Source organism: Hakea prostrata, chromosome 7, assembly GCF_041222555.1.
Source record: "Hakea prostrata isolate BN-2017 chromosome 7, UWA_Hpros_2, whole genome shotgun sequence".
NCBI lineage: Eukaryota > Viridiplantae > Streptophyta > Magnoliopsida > Proteales > Proteaceae > Hakea > Hakea prostrata.
The window spans coordinates 1906465-1926746 of NC_142606.1; the positions used below are offsets into that span (position 1 = coordinate 1906465).

The 20282-nt window shown below is 37.9% G+C and overlaps 2 protein-coding genes across 2 annotated transcripts; both read right to left on the reverse strand.

The window, feature by feature from the left end:
* Nucleotides 1-272: 272 nt before the first annotated feature.
* LOC149008874 (uncharacterized) lies at nucleotides 273-10759 on the reverse strand. Its single transcript, XM_089160871.1, has 2 exons — nucleotides 10376-10759; nucleotides 273-761 (listed from the first exon to the last, which is right to left on the reverse strand). The coding sequence occupies exons 1-2, from the start codon at nucleotides 10757-10759 to the stop codon at nucleotides 273-275; spliced, it is 873 nt and encodes a 290-aa protein (XP_089016997.1).
* A 587-nt stretch (nucleotides 10760-11346) lies between these two features.
* Nucleotides 11347-12464, reverse strand: LOC149008875 (uncharacterized). Its single transcript, XM_089160878.1, has 2 exons — nucleotides 12054-12464; nucleotides 11347-11811 (listed from the first exon to the last, which is right to left on the reverse strand). Exons 1-2 carry the CDS (start codon nucleotides 12462-12464, stop codon nucleotides 11347-11349), a joined length of 876 nt encoding a protein of 291 aa, XP_089017004.1.
* Nucleotides 12465-20282: the final 7818 nt, after the last annotated feature.

The window sequence follows — 20282 nt, forward strand, 5'->3', positions numbered from 1 at the left end:
GAGGTAACGATGAATACGACGATGACTCCTCTGGCAGCGACGTGTTCCTAATAACGCCTGAGATTTTTCTCTTCTGCCTCCGTCTCCTCCAAGCTTTTCACCACGCTGTCGGAAACCTTATCTAGTAGACCCAACAAATCCCTTGAGATCGATTCATTGAAAAATAATTAGAATGTTTAAGGAGAATTAACATTCACATTTATTCATATATATATCTCAAACCAAAAGAAAAGGGAAAAAGAAAAAGAAAAAAACCTATAGTTCGATGACCCTTACCCATGGCAGGAATCAAAAGGGAGGCCAACCCTGCGTTTGGCCAGCTCAAGCGCCCATCTGTACCTGTCCAGGTCTTTGGCAGAATAAGTGCCATCATCCACAAGCACAAGATCAGAAGGATTGACATCATAGAAGATTGGAATGATTTTCTTCCGGAATTCTGTCATGAGAGCCAATTCATGCAGACAGTAGTAAGAATGACAATAAGTAGGTGAGAAGATGGCCAACCCAACCTTACACTCTCTTATGCCACTTTCGATGCTCTTCAATAGCTCATCTCCGGGCTTCATGCTCTTGGAATCCAAGAAAGGCTTGAATTTTAGATGGTTCAGGCGATCGTAAAGCAACCCAGCTATAGTATGCTTGGTATCGATTCCCCTATGGTTTATAAATATCACAGGGGAACGAGGCATGAGAAATTTCTCGTAGGTGCTAACACCCATGAACCATTTGGATAAGTATTGCTTCATCTCTTTGAAATTCACCTGCAAGAAGGAAAAACAGAAGAGGAGAAATGGCGTTAAGGAGATGCAAAGCGGTCGTCTGTATAAGAGCAAGTATTTCATGTTTTTTAGGGTTACAGTGATTCTCACTCTTTTTTTCTTTCTTCCTTAACCACTTGTTTCCTTTCTGAATCACTTTTCCCCCTTCTTTTGCATCCTCACCTTAGGAGCTTAATTACGGTGTAGATCTAAAGTGCCCGACCATCCGGTTTGCTTTTTTTGGGTTTCAATAAAAAAACAAAATAAAACCTTAATGGGTGTATTCCTTGGTTCGCTGAAGAGTTAGTGGCGAACATTCGAGACCTTTGGCAACAGTTCAACTATTGTGTTTTTCATCACCACATTCGGGAGTTAAATACAGGTGCTGACATTTAGCGAGTTTTTGTCAGTTTGTAAAATCCCTCCTAACATTTTTGATGACCTTGCACGCTAATCAAAAATGATGTAGATAGAATGTTCTATTATACGTATATAATTTTGTTTCCATTATGTATATAAAGAAAGAATGTTCTATTATATGTATATAATTTTGTTTCCATTATGTATATAAAGAAAGATTCGTTTGACTAAAATGTTGTTTATCCGACACCAAAAGTTGATTCCCCCAATTTTTCACATCAAAAGTTGATTCCCCTTCGTATGGGGCCAACAAAATTTGCCTAAAGTCAGTCTCCCTCACCTTAGAATGTCAATTGTGTATTAAAATCGTTTAACCGTACTTTACTATACCGTCTAAAACCACACCGTTCAAAATTTGGTACGGTACGTACCGAAACTGAATTTCTTTAGTATAGTTCCGGTTTTAGGTAATCATACCATCGGTATGTACCGAAACCGTACCGAATTGGTACCGTACCAAATGAAGAGATATAAATGTAATTTTACAATGAAAACATTTTACTTTTACCCTATCAATAATTTCCTATTTTCAGTTTTTCGTTTCGTCATTTACTCATCTTCTTAGATTAATTTGTTTTTGTCTCTATTAATTAGATTTACTTGCTTTGTCTTTGTTAATATCAAATTCTATAAATTATTTGGTCGCAATTTCATTAGGATCTTAATGAATTAACAACAAAAGTGATATTGGTTTGTTCGTACCAAAAGTGTATCGCATTAGATATTGTGTTCAAACCATTCTCTCGTACCGATTTAATATTGAAACCGTACCGAACCCTTTTTGCAAATACTGAAACCATATCTTACTGCCAATGATGGGTTAGTAAAGCGGTTAAAGACTCTATCTCTCACGGGGATGTCTTGGGTTCGCACCCATTCGGCAGCATTAATTTGAGGATGTAATCGTGGTGCGCGCAAACTAGCTCGGATGAACCTCATTAAAAAAAATGTAAAAAAATGAAGTTAAATTTGGCAAAAAAAAAAAAACATATCTTACCGTGTAAATTCGGTACAGTATAGTTTTCGGTTCTAGTTTTCAATATTCAAAGTTTCAAAGTTGGTACAGTTAATTACCGAAACTGTGCCGATTGACACCCTTACCCTCACGTTGTAGCATTCTTCTTCTTCTTCTTCTTTTTTCTTTTTATTTTTTATTTTTTTTTGGATTCTGGGTTTTGGGTTCATTACTCACCTTACAGCATGTTGAAAGATCACATTTATTATTTTGCCCATTTCTTGGTTCAGGGTTCAATGAGACTTGCTTGGGTCCTGACGTCCTGTCAAGCCGAGACTTGCTTGGGTCCTGACGTCCTGTCAAGCCGATCGTCAGATTAAAATTTCGGTTAAAATTTTGATCTTGACCATTGAAATTCAACAGATATTTCGAATCTGACCGTCCAAAATCACGACTTAACGGTTAAGCAATTTCAAGGGTTCAATACGACAGACACATAGAGAGAGAAAGAAATCCTTCACCTGTCAACCACTTTTCTCTCTCTGGATCTCTTCGTTTCTTCCTCGGCAAGGCTCTGAAGTCTGGGATCTGTGTTCAATACGAAAGAAAACAAGAGAAGAAATTTTATATAATCTTTTCAGATTCTTTAGGGTGAATGGGACCCACAGCATCCTGCGGTTCCTACTTTTTGGCCTTTCCACGTTAAATTTCTTTCGCCAAACAGCTGATCAAATGTTGATAATTTAATCAAATGAGAATTGGAGAATGCGAGGAGTTGACATTGGAGAATGCGAGGAGTTGAGCTTCCGTCCTGCGTTGAGGAACACTCTTGCCAATGGTAGTTTAATTGAACGGTTAAAAGTTCAATTTCCATGGAGAGATCTTGAATTTGCACTCATCCAGAAAAGAAAAAAATTACTCTCGGATGTTAGTAGAATCAGGGGCGGACCTAGGATGAAATATTGGGGGGGGGGCAAAGAACGAAAGCCAGATAAACTTCCCGTTAGGGAAGCACTAATACTTTTTTGTCACACATATTATGTGGGCCGTTATAAAATTCATTTGAAGTCTCACCTCTAAATTATTTTATTATATTAAAGAATAGACTCATATATATTTTGTGGGGCCCACAAATTTGAAAAAAAAGGTAAATTATTGATAATGATTTTTTTTTGACAAAATATAGGTAAAATTAAAGTAACAATATAGAAAAAATATATACACATGAATTCAACCCTAAAAAGTTAGATGCAAGCCAATATTTTCTTTGGTAGGAGTTGTAAACCAAATTTTTTTTTAGGTAAGAGATGCAAACCAATGGCAATTAGTTACCTACTAATTATAGATATTTTATTCACAATTCAAAATCAAATAACAAAAATTACAGAAGAAATAAAGAAACATAGAATATAAAATCAAATAAAAGGAATAAAAAAAAAAGGAGAAAAAGAGAAACGATAAATAAATTGAGAAAGAGAAAGAGTACCTAATTGTGGAGTAGATTTTTTTTTCCAAATTTTCTTTAACCACTTATAGAAAGCGAAGAGAATAAATAAATATTGAAGAGTTACTCTCTAATTATGAATGACATTTTGATTTTTGAATACCTAATAAGATGTTTTTTCAAAAATTTCCTTTAGCCATGTTTATAGAAACAAAAGAAAATAAATAGGAAGAAAAGATAAAAGATAATACTGGGAAAAATAAATAGGGATTGAGGAATTAATTTTTAATTAGGAATGACATATGTGCCCATTATTTTACCTTTAAAAATTGTTCTCAATATTGGGGGGGCCAAATAGCGATATTTCACATATAGGAAGAGAAAAAAATGGAAAAAACAAGGGAATTAAGAGAACTTATATAAAAAATCCGGGGGGGGCCATGGCCCCCCTCGGCCTCTTCATAGGTCCGCCTCTAAGTAAAATGAACCTTCTTCCAGGACCGATTCGTTCAGGAATTGGAGGGATAGCACGTGACCATAACCATCAGGTGGTCTTTGCGTTTGGCCAAGGAACAGGATGTCAAAAATTCCATATCTCAGAAGCCCAAGCCATTCGGTGTGGATTTTCATTCGCACGAGATTTTCAACTCTCGAATGTCCATGTGAAAAGCAATAATCAACCGCTTGTATTCAATATTCTCAATCCAATATCTCGCCACAGCTAGAAACTCAACCACTTAATTAATGACATCATCAAGTTAGGTGAATCGTTCACCACATGTATCATCGCTAATGTTCCCCGAGAGACGAATTTTGCTGCAAACAAGCTTGCAAAATCTTCAGTATTAATCTAGGATTAGTTTGTGTATAGACATCCCCTTTTTTAACTTAAATCCTACTCTTTGACTTCCTTAGGTGTAAGCGTCTAGAGGCTTTCTTCGTAATTAATAAAGTACTTCTTCTTACCAAAAATTTAAAAAAAAAATAAAAAGAGAAAAGAATTAACCTTTTACCTAGGGGCGTAAACGGACCGGATTCGGATCGGATAGTGGTATATCCATATCCGCATCCTATTATATTCGGACGGATTCGGATAATATCCTATCGGTTTTCGGACGGATTCTGTCGTATTCGGATGATAATCGAATAGTTATTTTCTTAAGTAGATTCTTCTAAAGGAACATGAATATGGATGGATTCGGATGATAATCGGATAGTTATTTTCTTAAGTAGATTTTTCTAAAGGAACATGAATATGAATTGAATACAAGTTTTTGACTATCTATTTTCATTTTTACCTTTTTATTTGTGAGGGCTAGGTTTGAAATTTAAGAATTTAACAACTTTGGTAGATATTTTAGTAGAAAAATAATCACATATCATAGGTAAAATTTATAAAAACAAGAACAATAAATCTAAGGGATAATTACTATTGGCCCCCTGTACTTTAATTTTATTACTACTGTATCCCCTGTACTTTTCAAAATTACTAATCCAACCTTCAACTTTGTCTATAATTACTATTGCCCCCTAGCGTTAAGTTCCGTTAGTTAACTGATGATGTGACATCTTTATATTTTCTCAAAAACCCCTCAAAATACCCTTATACTTATCTCTTTACTTATTTACCTTTTTGTCAAGTTACAATAGTACCTTTAATTAACTGTGGATAAAAAAAATAACTATAATCCGTTTTATTCTCAAAAATAAAATAAAATAAAATAAACCACCAAATAAAGAAAGAATGATTGAACAAAACTCAAATAGAAACCGAAGAAGAAGGAAAATCAAATTCAACTCAAATTGGAAAGTGGATATCACCTAAAAAAATTTCAAAGTAAATGAAATTTAGTGAGGGTGGGAAACCAAATTGGATTTGGATTTTGTTCATTTCTTTAATTCAAAATAAATGAAGTTTAGTGAAGGTGGGAAACCAAATCGTATTTGGATTTTGCCCATTTCATTAAGTCATAATAAATGAAGTTTAGGGTAAATTGACATTTAATCTGGTTTTATAAATTGGATAGCATCGTCTTTTGATTTCTTAATTTAGTGAAGGACAAATTAGACACTACATATTTAAACTTAACGGCAAGTTAACACCGTTATAAGGAAGGGGAACAACAGTAACTTTGTAAAGAACAGGGTTTTATTAGTAATAAAATCAAAGTACAGGGGGGCAACAGTAATTATCCCTAAATCTAAATAAATAACTTAATCGGATAATTTTATCAGACGGATAATATTTGGTAACAAAGGAATAGACCATATCCGCATCCTATTATGGTCCGCATCCTATTGATAATCGGACGGATTCAAAAACCCCTAAAAGGATGCAGATGCGAATTCAGAAGTAGATTTTGATTATCCATTTACACCTCTACTTCTATGCCTACATGCTACAGACATTAGAAAATAAGAGCTTCTCTCTCTTTGACAGTTACACCCATGGAACAATATATCGGCGAATTTCGCCGAGATTTCGACGAAATTCGCCAAGTTCGCCAATGGGCGAAATAAAAAACACAACGAAACCGAGATTTCAAAATATCGCCGGAAAATCGTCGATTTTCCGGCGAAACTACGAATTTTTTGCGAAACATCAAAATTTCGTCGGAAAATCAGCGATTTTCCGGCGAAACTTCAAGACCCCTTTTATCTTCTGTACTGCTCTGTGCTCTGAGGTGGGTAGGAGAAACCGAGAAAGGACCAGAAGGCGGAGGAAAAGGGGAGATATGTAGAAGAAGAAGGAGTCTTACGGCTACCAACCGAGAGATCCACGAATCCGGCAATAAGATAATATCTTCTAAACGTCTCTTGTTGCCTTGTTCATGATGGTTTTGGTCATTGGAAGCTAGAGATCGGAAAACCCAGAAGTAGTTAAAGCTATAGGAGTTCATCACCGGCTTCAGTGATTTCAAAACCGGCGTCTCAAGGTGCGCAGAGTAAAATCCAGAGATGAGCAGGAGCTACTCTCTGGTCTCCATGGTCTTCATCTTCTCTTGTTTGAGAGTTTCTGAAGCTTCTGTGTATCAAAGTAACCAAGAATCACATGAAGTTCCAAAATGTTCTTCACCAAAGCATCTGATTTGCCGGAAAGAGAACCAACTACACCATTATTGAGGGCAAGAACGGTGATGCTTCCATGGTTGTTGATCGTGGAAGCGAGTTGGACTTTGTTAGGAGATCATTAAAGCTGCTGAAATCACCGCTTTGGCTAAGGATCTTGCTGATGTTGAATGCGGTTGCAGAGGCGGTGAAAAGGAAAAAACAGAGACAGATAAACGGGGAAGAGACTCTGGGTTTCATCGTTGTTTTCTTGATGGATGGGCTGGACGGTTATTACAAAAGGAGAGAGGAGCCAATGAAGAATGTCTGAGAAAGGTCAGATCAAGAGAGGAAGAAGCTGGGGCCGCCCGCCGGAGCTTCTTCCATTGACGGTTTATTTACGGGGGCTTTCCGGCATCACATATCGGCGAAATCTCGTCGATATGTCGGCGAGATTTCACCATATCGGTCGGTTCGCTAGGTAGCGAACCGGCGATATTGGGCGAACTCTCGTTCCTTGGTTCATAAGCTCATCTCATAGTTGCTGACAGCCATGAAACACTTTGATAAGTATTGCTTCATGTCTTCTGCAGTTCACTAGCTGGAAGGAAAAACTGATAAAGGAAAACTGATAAAGGAAAACTGGCATTACGGAGATACAGAGAGAGTGATCGTCCTTTATAAGCAAATTAGAGTGACCAAGCACAGAATCCTATTTTGTTTTTTGGTAGAAGTGATCAAAGCATGGCAAAGAAGGATCAAAGCATTGCCATGCCATGCCATGCCATGGGGATATGATCTATACGCACTTATTTTAATTTAACAAAGATTCGTTTAACTAGAATATATTTTCCATTCTTGTCTTACACCAAACCATGCATGACACGACAAGTTGGTTCCCCCAATTTGATACATGACACGACAAGTTGATTCCACCCAATTAGACTTAAGCATATTGACTTGGCAGCAGACTCTCAAGATAATATAACTTCCTCTTTCTCTCCTTCGTTTTTACCTGAGATTCAGGTCATATGAGGCCTTTGCAATAGGTAATTAATTCTCTTTTCCACCATTCTAGTACATTATTCAGTAAGAAAAATATTATTTAGCCGATAGAGGTAAAGAAATTGAAAATTAATGTATTTTATTAGATATTTGAAAAGAAAAAGAAAAAAGAAAAAACACCAACATAAATACATAATATAATCAAAGTCAATTCTCATGACATTTCCTGTCTTACTTTATATGTATGATTTCTATTTTCCTGTCTCACCTTATATGTATGATCACACTGTTGTTTATATATATAATATTAAAAAAAGGAAAGTGACAACTGATAAAAGGAATGGCAAGTGGATTTCTTTTCAGTTACGTAGCTGTGACAATTTTATGATGACAACAAATTTTGCAAAGCAAAAGCAAAACCTAGTCTCTACACTCTTTCCAAAACGTCGTCCGTCCGTCGTTGTCAGTTGTCACACTAGGTCGCCAGCCGGAATAAACCCTGACATTGGGAGAAAAGCAATGGAAGTCAAGTCACTATTACATATACAATCAAACACAAGAGAAAAAGCATGTTCTTACTTCTTACAGAACAATTGATCCGCAAGTGGTTGAAAAGATTGATAACGACACGAAGATTGCAATAAGATCGAAAACCTTGCTAGCAGTTAAAGGGAATTGAGAGCAAAGCCCCAACCACTTTGTGGTGTTACTTCCCTTTGACTCCTCTGGCCAGCAACGCTTTGGGAATTGGGAGCAAAAGGCTCCTAGGCTCCTAGCTTGTCATTTCTAAACCAAAAGAATTAATAATAAAATTAAAAAAAAAAAAGCTCTTTCTCATTAAATATAGTTCTCGTAGTCGTAGGCATACTTTCCATGCCCTTACACTCCAAGGATTTACCCAAAAAGAGCAAGAATCTAATGAAAATTACTTTCTAACAAGCATGCATCCTGGGGGATTACATCCTCTGCGGCCACCCAAGGAGCGGCCATCCAGCGGCCGCTCCAGATGGCCGCCACATGTCACCTAGAAAAGCAAGTCCGTTGATTGAAACATGGTTTTTCCTCTGGTTTTCCTATTAAACCAGTGTAAAAAAATTCGGTTCAGATGAATGAACCAAATAGTAAACCAAGTCGGTTACTCATTAAAAAAAAAAAACTCAAAAACCCTGCTGCATCGTCTTCATCGTCTTCGTTCCACCATTTCCAAATTTTCAAAAACCTTGCTCCTCTCTCTCTCTCTCTCTCGACGCGTTTCCTTTCTTTCTCTATCAACATCGATTGTCATCCATGGAGGAAAAAACCTAAATCGATGCTCCGACCACCACCATCTACGGCGGACGCCGTTGCTGATGATCTGTGGACATGGGATTTCATCCATGACTTCATGATGTGCCATGACAGGCCACTGTTCTTGGTGTTGCACCCAAACATCTCCTCAGGGATGGGCACTTCCAGCATTGTTTCCAATCCATCTTCTCGATCATAATTCGGACAAAGCTTTCTCATCAGGAAGAAACAACCAGAAGACACAGAGAAGTGATATGTTTGTAGTTTGACTTCAACATGAGGAATGTGGATTTGATTGCGTGGAATTTAAATAGACATTTGGTGTTCTTTTTGCCCCCCCAAGGAGCCGCGAGACCCAGCAGCCATTACTACTCATGCTCTCTTTCTCATCTATTATTCAGCCCAGGGTGGCAAACCCACAGACCCAAAAATCTATCCTCGTCCAACAGGTAAATTTTGAATCCCAATTCCCAAACACACACGCACGCGCACTCAAATTTTGGTTTTACTCAATGTCTTTAATGGTGAAATAAAATGAACTGGTGCTGGTCAGTGAGGATGAGCCCAAGGGCGTGGAGGGGATGGTAGCCGTAATTGTGGGTGCCATCGAGTTGGAGTGAAAGGGAACGGTGGAGGTTGAAGCTGGCTCTGGCAAGTTCCGAAATGGGTTCGTTGTCGCACCAGTAGGGCAAGGAACCCGCCTGCCTTACCTGATGCAGCACAAGTGATCGATGATTTCTCTACAAGAGTGATTGCTGCTCCCTTTTTGGCCAAGAAATAAGCACAACACACCCCGATGACTCCACCTCCACATACCACCACTCTCTTCGGCTGCTGCTTCTTTTTGTCATCCATTGGCGTCCTTCTTGTCGGGGACAATGATTGAGTTGGTTTAGTTTTAGAACCGGTTCAAATTTATCAATTTATAGAAAAATACAACCAACGATTAGGATTTTGTTGGATGGACACGTGGCGGCCATCCAGCACGGCCTCTAGATGGCCGCCCCAATTTTGGCTGTCGAGGATTGTAATCCTGCATCATGGGGGCATTACATAATAAATGTAGTTGGTGAAAGAGTTAAACCCATGAGGTCTTTACTAAGAAATATTGATCTCAACACTAGAGCAACTCTGTGTTGGCAACATCTATGCACCTTTTGTTTAACATGAAGAGAGGTGTAGTACGTGTTTCTATTAGTGCTCCAAATTTTTATCTTCTACTTCTGTCTCCACCAAGCTTTCCACCACACTGTCTGAAACTTTATTTAGTAAACCCGGCCAATTCCTTGAGATCGATTCATTGAAAAACAATTAGAATGTTATAAAGAATGTCTTAAAACCTTAAAATGCTTACTGAGAACATTCATATTCGCTCATAGATATATGTATCTCAAACCAAAAGGAAGAGGGGGGGGGGGGGGAAACTCACCCATTGCGGGAATTAAAAGGGAGGCCAACCCTGCGTTTGGCCAGCTCAAGCGCCCATCTGTACCTATTCAGGCCTTTGGCAGAATAAGTGCCATTATCCACAAGCACAAGATCAGAAGGATTGACGTCATAGAAGATTGGAATGATTTTCTTCTGGCATTCTGTCATGAGAGCCAATTCATGAAGACAGTAGTAAGAATGACAATAATTTGGTGAGAAGATAGCCACCCCAACCTTACACTCTCGTATGCCACTTTCAATGCTCTTCCATAGCTCGTCTCCTGGCATCATGCTCTTGGAATCCAAGAATGGCTTGAGTTTTAAATGGGTGAGGCGATCGTAAAGCAACCCAGCTATAGTATGCTTGGTATCCATCCCCCTGTGGTTTATAAAAACATCACAGAGATCCGCCATGCGAGTTTTCTTATTGATGCTTCCTACGACCCATCATTAACCACTTAGATAAGGATCGGCTCATCTCTTCTCTCCTGGAGTTCACTTAACAGACAAATTAATGGAAACCCAGAGCAGAAGAGCGTACACTTTGATCAAGCCATGTCCATTAGTCCTTTTATAGCATGAAATCCTCGTAAAAATCCATTATATTTGTCATTAAGCATCACTATATATTATCAAATAACCAATCAGTTCATGTAGCATGAAGGAATTAACAGTTTGTCCTATCCTATAAGGTTAAACACACGGAGACGACTTCTTTTACCATCCACAGTCCCTGCCATATATATGTTAACTTCAGAGGTAGTTTGATACGATCGCAAACGAAGAGAGAAATGAGGGGAAGAGTTCAGAAGAAAATGAACAGAGCAGACGAAGTTTTGAGGAAGACGAAGTTCTTAATTCATTGCCTCTTACCCTTCCCTTTACAATTATATAGGGTTTCTTGTGTTACAAGGAATATTAGGTGCATCTCTACCATTAATTATTCAGCCCAAATCACAGCCGTCCAGCTACCTAACCATCTGGAAGAAACTAACATGCGCCTAAGTCTGGTAAATATCAAGAATACCAGGGCGTTTGATTACGCGTGACGAGCGACGTGGCTGTGGTGTCTTCCCGCTTGAGTTGCTGCTGCCCGAGTCTCCACCACTCAGATCCATATTCGCAACATTACCGCCGCCTGGGGAAAGCACCTTGTCCTCAAGGTGCAAATGGGGAAATCGACGACGCAAAGCCTGAAAATCTTCCCAAGTAGAATCCTCTGGCGGAAGACCCTCCCGTTGCACAAGAACTTGGAGGATTTGTGCATTTCGGCGACGAACTGTACGCTGTTGAATAATAACCAGAGGCGACGGATCTGCCGGTGGAATGGGGAAGAATGGGTCTGAAGAAGTGGCTGGAGGCGATCCCACATACGGCTTCAGCAGAGAGATGTGAAAAACGTTGTGGATCTGCGTCCCTGGCGGCAAATCGAGCCGGTATGCCAAATTTCCCACTCGTTCTAGGATCTGATATGGTCCAAAAAACCTTTTTGAAAGCTTGGGATGCAACCGTTTAACCAAGGAAGTCTGCCGATATGGTTGAATTTTTACCCATACCCAATCGTGGACTTGGTACTCCCGATCGCTACGATGATGATCAGCTTGGGACTTCATGCGAGATTGGGCGCGTTGCAGATTTTGTTTGAGGAGTGTAAGAGCTGCATCCCTCGCCTGCAAATCTTGGTCAACGGCAGCATTAGCAGACGTACCTGGAAAATAGCGAACAATTGTTGGTGGAGGTCGGGTGTCGTCCCAATTGAGGAGTGGAAGGCAGTATTATACCAGTACTCCGCCCACGGCAAGTACTTGACCCAATCAGTTGGCACCTCATCAACATAGCTACGGAGGTAAGTTTCGATACACCGATTTACAACCTCAGTTTGGCCGTCTGTTTGAGGGTGATAGGCCGTACTCATGGCAAGTTGTGTTCTTTGGAGACGGTGGAGTTCTTTCCAAAAGGAGCTCATGAAGATGGGATCACGATCACTGACTATGGAGCGTGGCAAGCCATGTAAGCGAACAATCCATGTGAGGAAGGAGGCAGCAACAATATGGCTCGAAAATTTTGGGGGCAAAGCCACAAAATGTGCATATTTACTCAGGCGATCCACCACGACCATGATTGCGGACTTGCCGGAGCTAAGGGGTAAACAAGTGATGAAATCCATAGTGAGGTCCTCCCAAACCAATTCAGGCACTGATAATGGCTATAATAGACCCGCAGGTTTGGTATGAATAGGTTTTACCTGTTGACACAGTGAGCAATCGGCCACAAAACGATTCTCAAATAATAAAAGTCCATTAGCGATGGTATACCCGGCGGTAGATGGATCATTGGCGAGTAAAGCTGCGTGAATGCGTTGCAACTCTGACGAGGCTTCAATGGCTTGTCGTAATTCAGGTAAGAAATCCCAAATTGGTTGAGATGATAGCACCTGGTTCAGCATGGTGAGTTGACTCGGTGTGCTTGAATCAGATGTGTTAGATGCAACTTGTTGGGCTAAGCTTAGCGTTGTGGGCTCATGGGCTCTTGACAAGGCATCTGCAGCTCCATTTTCCCGGCCCGGTTTGTAATGAATCTCAAAGACATAGCCCAGAAGTTTTGTGAGCCACTTTGTTTGTTTAGGTGTTTGAATCACCTGGGCTATTAATTCCCTCAAACTACAGCTGGTCAATGAGTATGTAGAATTTTCGCCCTAACAAATATTGGCGCCATCGTCCCACTGCTTGGGTTATAGCATACATCTCTCGCACGTACATGGAGTCAGACTGCATTTTAGGTAAAAGCTTCTTGCTGAAATAGGCAATTGGATGACCTGCTTGCATTAAGACTGCCCCCACCCCCAATCCTGATGCATCAGTCTCTATAGTAAATGGCTCATTGAAATTGGGAAGAGCTAACACTGGGGTATGAGTGAGTAGGTGCTTGAGGTTGCCAAAGGCCACTTGAGCTTCTGATGTCCAACTAAAAGCCCCTTTTTTCAGCAAATTAGTAAGTGGAGCTGCCACCTTAGCATAATTTGGGATAAATCGCCTATAATAACTTGTCAGCCCAAGAAACCCACGTAGCCCTTTCAAAGTAATGGGCTTGGGCCATGACATTACAACTTCCACTTTGGCTTTATCCACTGCCAAACCTCGTGAAGAAACAACATGCCCAAGGTAATCCACACTTTCTTGTCCAAATGCACACTAAGAGATTTTAGCAAACAACTCATGATCCTGCATCACTTCAAGGTAGCTGGTAGCTGCTGTCAGTTGGCGAAGAGTGTCGTCGTTATGTCGAGCTCGAGTACCCTCGGCCATGGTATCCGGCAGGTCGGACCAAATGATACGATCGCAAACGAAGAGAGAAATGAGGGGAAGAGTTCAGAAGAAAAGGAACAGAGCAGAAGAAGTTTTGAGGAAGACAAAGTTCTTAATTCATTGCCTCTTACCCTTCCCTTTACAATTATATAGGGATTCTTGTGTTACAAGGTATATTAGGTGCATCTCTACCATTAATTATTCATCCCAAATCACAGCCGTCCAGCTACCTAACCATCTGGAAGAAACTAACATGCGCCTAAGTCTGGTAAATATCAAGAATACCAGGGCGTTTGATTACGCGTGACGAGCGACGTGGCTGTGGTGTCTTCCCGCTTGAGTTGCTGCTGCCCGAGTCTCCACTACTCAGATCCATATTCGCAACATAGTTCCAACAATTAATAGTACATCAAGACCCACCGTTAATGGTTCATCAACCGTATATATAAGAGACTATTACAGACAGCATTACACCTGTACGTATGGCTAATTGCGAAATTACCCAGATTTATCTAACTTCAGCCCATATTCATCCCCCCCCCCACCAGGCCATCTTCCTGAACGTGAGAAACGTGATGTAAATCATTCATGCATTCCTGCCTGCGTTCCAACTTTCAAACCCTAATAGTTTGTGTATGACTCTGACTTTCTTCATCATAGTATTAGTTTAAATATTGCTAAGTGTTTCATTTTTATCTTTTTGTTTCTTTCTTTCTTTTGGTGGGTAAACATAACTTCATTATTAGTGCAGGGAATGCACCTGAGGTCACAAGAATAGGGTTCTAATACCAAAGGATTGGAACTAGTTAGGCAAGTCAATAGAATGAGCAGTAGTGTTTCATTTTCTACGAATAAAAGAGAAATAACAAGACTCCGAAAGAAGACATAACCCTGAAAATCACTTTCAACATGTAGATAGTCTACACCTTCGCCCACGTACCGCCAAAAGAAGATCACCTCATTCCAGCGGCCAAAAGAAGACATAACAGATTGAACTATATTGACCTCTAGAAGGTCTTCTGAATGGATTATATATGTGGCTCCCTTTTTTTTTTTTTTTGGTGAAGATTATGTGGCTCTTAATGTGTATAGTTTTGATCAGTGGCATGTATGAAACATTGCCGAGAGTAGAAACAAAATTGCTTAAACACTACTCTAAAATCAAAATTTTAATTTACTGATTGGCTGAAGATTTCAATTTTGTAAATTTAACATCTAAAAATGTGGATTCACATCCTCTGGTAATTCATTTTCCGTAATTCCCTATAATTCTCTCATAGGATTGTGCCATGTGGCATTTAAGTAATCCAAAGGTTACTCAACAAACTAGAGTTTAAATAAAATTCAAATTTATGGGTGGATTTAAATAAAATTCAAATTTAATTTAAATTGGATAACCATTCGATTACTTAAATGCTACATGGCACAATCCTGTAAGGGAATTACAGGGAATTGTAGGTAAAGGAAATACAGAGGATGTGAATTCCTAAAAATGTATACCTTCGGTTTTTTTTAATCGGATTGGATTGAATTTGTACATAAAAGAAATTTTAATATAAAAGGTCGATGTGCTTTTAATTAGAATTTTTGTGATATTAAAAGGTCGATGTGCTTTTAATTAGAATTTTTTGGATATCACAGAGAAACAAATGTAAAGTTTTATTTTTTGAGACTAAAAGTAACTTAACTCAAATCATAGGTTTGTACAAAAGAAAATTGCCTTTTTTTTAATAATAAATTAATTAACTAATTAACCATGGTGCAAAACACATATTATCATCAGATTACTTATTCTAAACCCATATTATAGATGGAAAATGTACACCTAATGTCTGTCCATCATGGTCACATCAATTTAGTTTCCTAGAAAGGAACATATGCCCCCGTGCAGATTCCTTTTCTTCTTGCACCGTGACACCTTTTGATTGAGCGGTAGAAAAATAGAAATGTTACGGCATTAAAAGCAAGGCCAGGCTGAGGCAGACTCAAACATTTTCGCCTCTTTTTTCTTTTTGAAAGTCACCCATGAGGTCTCATGACTTCTATTTAAGTATTGTTTATTATGAAATAAATATATGATTGTTTGGTTCGATTTTAGTCACATACGAATAGAATAGTAGAGAACAGAGTTACAGAATGTTAAAGAGTCTTCAGTCAACACAGGAAGCAGACCAAAATTGAAAAATATTTGAATGATTGTCAATTAGGGATTTTTTTTTCTACTAAAAAAGTAAGGATGTATTTTTGTCTTGTACCACTTTCAAACTTGTGGGTCGCAGATTCCATTTCCTTATCAACGGACAACAACCCACCCCCAAACCACATTGAAAATGAAAGGAGGACTGATCCATGTTTTTGAAACCCTAACACATAATTCTGAATCTTCAACATATCTTACTGTAATAAAACTGTAGTTTTGTAATATTATAAGATCTTAAGCTTACGTCTTAGAACTCTTCCTTTATTTGTTTTAAGTTGAAATATAGCAAATGAAACGGCATCATGAGCTGCTCTGATAGTCAGGGGAAAAAAAATAACCCACAAAAAAATTTGATTTGAAATTATTGATTATATCATTATTATTATTTGGTCTTGTTCTATTTTTAATTTCCTTTTATTATCTAAATTAATCTGAAAGAATTTTTATTTTTATTTTTATTTTTATTGTGTAGTTCCCAATCTTCCATGATTTGTCAAAATATAACTTACTCCAGCATGAATAAAATGATAGGATGTATTACATCTGTTTGTAAAATTCTATGATAGAAAATATGTAAACACAACAAGTCACATTAATAGTGACAAATCCAACTTCTCTTGTCAAAGCTCTAAATTCTTCATTTGTCCTCTCCTTTCCTTTCCTGTGTTGTTTATTATAGTTTCAATGGTCATTTTCTGTTGCAAGATCCCTTTAGTAGTAACATTGGTCACTGGGTTGGTTGGGACAATCAATCCACAACAATTAGCTTTCATAATGCCTCGTAGCAAATTCTCATGCAATTTCAGCCATTGTTCATCACTACAACCATGAAGTATATTCTGCAAGTTTTATTCAAACCCTATCCAAAAAAAAAAAATAAAAATAAAAATGCAATATATATTAATCAAGAATTATCGTCAAAGCTATATATGACCCATCCATGAATTAATGGCCCTTCCTCTAGCTGAGATGTCGACGAGTAGAGGGGAGGAATCCAGATGGAGGGGCGAGCTAATCCTCATCCATATATATATATTCTCTACCGGGCCGGTGGGATCTGGAACCTGATCACTATTTAAGCAATTTTATTTGGATCTTATAGTTAGTATTTAAGCAATTTTATTTCTAATTTCTGACTGCTGGAATGTCAGAACCAGAAATTGGATAGACTCCTGCTGGTTCAGCTGCCTACGTTGATTTTTGTAACCGATCAGTAGGACTTTGTGATCATAATTCATAATCATATTCATAGCAGACTTTTTTTAAATCAGCTAATATTGGGATCCGAGTCCACGGATCCTTTTGCAACTTTTAAAACCTCCCTCGCAGGGAGGGAAAAGTACATCCGGAGAGCTCAAATCCTTCACCAAACATCATTCCAACTTCCAAGGATAGGATCATAGGACTCCATGTCTCGTTTTGAGGGGAAGTTTAAAAAACCCTGGTCAATTCCATGTTACAAGCTTCATTGATCATAATGCCTGACAAATTTTCTGCAGTATCTGCAAGCAATTTTTTTACTTTATTTACCTACTTGCGTTATCTAAACATTTTGTTGTTTTATTTCAAAGGAAATCATTCCCTCATCAATCCCCTTGATCAGGCATCAGGGTTCCGAGAGGGAAACCGTTTTCAGTACCATGGAGCAGCACAGAAGCACTAACCATTTGCATGGCCAACAATTCACTCCCTTCTTCTTCCATCATGGAATCCACATTACTTTCGATCCTTTCTGGCCTGTTTTGACTACAGATGAGTTTTATATCATCTACCCAGTTAGCCAGCAATTGAGTCCACCATGGTTCATCAATTTTCAGTTGTGAATTGGGTAAAGCAATTGCCCAGAATCGCCTGCATTTTTTCGAATTGTAGTCGTGTAGCAGAGAAAAAGAGAAAGAGAGACCATGAGTAAGAAGCTCCAGATGGACTTTGTCTCTAAGTTGGCGACACCCGGCATAGCCATGTCCCTCTAGATTCAATTACAGTGAGTTGGCATTTTTGTAATTTAATATATGTGGTGACAAGATATTGTATAATGTTGAAACAGCATAAGCTCGGACTGGCCTGGATGTCATGTGAAATTTAACATCTTCACTTTCTATTCGTATTTTAAATTGAAATTGGTTCGATAAGGTGCAGTACCATTGAGATCTTCCATCACTTCCCTAAATAGTATGGTCTCTTGTTGTTTATCATATTTGGAAGTCCCATATGTTGGGGCTGGTTCATGACCTACACTCTTATTGTTTTATGTCGATCTTTGCCTTCGAAATACAAAGGAAAACTCTGTGCTTCGTCCTCTTCCAGGACTCAAATTTAAAAGTGAGATTCTCTTGCTTGCATGATTAAACTACACAACATAAGACCGTGGACATACCCATTATATTTCATGTCTTGATCATTAGGAGACATGAATCATATAAAATTGTCTGATTCGTCAGAGAAAACACACTTAAATAATCCTGCTTGTTCCGTGTGAGCCACATTCTATGCATTCATCCCCCTTTGCCACAGATCAAAACTAAACAAATTAAGAGCTAGATAACCCATTTCCACAGGACCTTCTAAAAGTCAATAACTCATTATTCAAATTACATTTTTATTAAAATTTCCCATGATAACTTATAAATTGTAATAAATAAACCAATTGATTGATGCATACATGTCGCAATGAGGACCATTTGAAAGAAAAACCAATACCTTAACATAATGTAACCTTACCCTGGACAGACAGCTAGAACCATTGCTAACACTTGACAAGAAGCTGTTAGCAGTACATTCTAATGACAGTGGTAACAATATTAGAACATTCTAGCTCGTTAAAGAACTCTTAGTTATATTAAAATTTCATTTAACATTCAATGAAGCTGGACCAGTTGAATACGAGTAAGCCAAACTTTTAAAGGAAGACTGCTAAGAAAAATTCTTCAATATTTCTGGATTGAGATGTTATATTTCTTTTTTTTTTTTTCTAATTTTGTCATTTTTTTTTAATAGAAAAGATTATTATAATGAAGGAGATATATATATATATATATATATATATATATATATATAAAAAGCACAACAAAGCCTAACCATATCAATGTTCATGCACCCTACACCATTTCTTGTCACCTCTTCAATCCCTCATCACCATTTTTTTATATAACTCTCCATGTGGTTGAGAGTTATATATATACAAAATATTAGGGTTCACAACTTAGAACTCAAGGCAAGGAATCACCCCCACGTATACATAAATGATTTGCATACCTTCTCAAATCCAGGAAGATGGCTTAGGGGAATGAATTATGGCCGACCCTATTGTAAATCTTCTCCATAAAGGTAGAAAATAACAATAATAAACAAAAACATATATATGGTCTTAGTTTGATTAATTTCTTGTAGAAAATGTAAACAAACGTCCACTTGGTCATGATGTAGCAACCTTATAGTACTGATACAATGGTAAACTTTCATACAAAAAAGAATCCTCTGATGTGCACATCTTTTTGCTATACACAGTAGTGCACTTTTTATACCAAATAAAAGGCAGAGATTAAAAGCTTAATTTTAAAATTTTAAAATCCTCTATAACCTTGTATTTTCTTTGCTTTCTCAGCCAACCATTTGATATACATGTGTATTGTTGTGCACAGCAAATGATGTTTTTTCCCTCCATATAGAACACAAGTAAATATGAAACTATACATTGTCATTCCCCAGCTTCCCATGACATGCTAATCCTATTGATTAGTTTGAATGCAAAATGTCCGAAACCTAATGTTCTTTTCAATATGGTTCAGTGCTATGCTTCCAACACAGCCAGTTTTTCAACAATTCTTGATCTTTACCCAAAACTCAAATAACAATTATTTTTCCATTTGGAACCCATTAGATTTATTAATTCATTGTACATTTGAATTCCTTAAATCACATTTTGCTTCTGATCTGAGAGTTACGAGCTAGACACTTCTGGTCATTCCATCATCACATCATCACATCAATCGCTTAATTTGATCAAGACATTTAGCTCATCATTAGATATTATATTCTCATCCCCTATATATAAAAAACTCTTTGTATCAAAAAAAATATTAATTTTCCATATTAAAACGGCAATTTTTCGATTAACTGTTTCAACTTTCTAATTACTATATATGGACAATTGGGTTATAAGAAGAATGATAATATTTATCATGAATACATGCTCTTCACGTAATATATATACGTAGACTCTTAAAAATTACTATCTATTTTTGGAAATCTAAGTTGACAAAGTGTTCATGCCCTAAAATATATAGTACAGTATAATTCTTCAATATTATACTGCAGGTAGATCAAATCAAGTTGACACTGCACTATAATAGGCATTAACTAGGGTAACTTAGTATATCGAAGTCTTTGACCCAAAAAAAATTTGATGTGTAATCCCGAACTAGAAATGAAA

What these genes read in the sequence shown, in the direction of transcription:
- LOC149008874 (XM_089160871.1), bottom strand. Translation starts at nt 10,759, where the DNA reads ATGGCGGATCTCTGTGATGTTTTTATAAACCACAGGGGGATGGATACC. An exon ending in TTGAGCTGGCCAAACGCAGG is followed by an intron (nt 762 to 10,375) that starts GTTGGCCTCCCT and finishes TCCTTCTTGCAG; the next exon opens with GTGAATTTCAAAGAGATGAA.
- LOC149008875 (XM_089160878.1), bottom strand. Translation starts at nt 12,464, where the DNA reads ATGGTCGTGGTGGATCGCCTGAGTAAATATGCACATTTTGTGGCTTTG. An exon ending in AATTGTTCGCTATTTTCCAG is followed by an intron (nt 11,812 to 12,053) that starts GTACGTCTGCTA and finishes GGACCATATCAG; the next exon opens with ATCCTAGAACGAGTGGGAAA.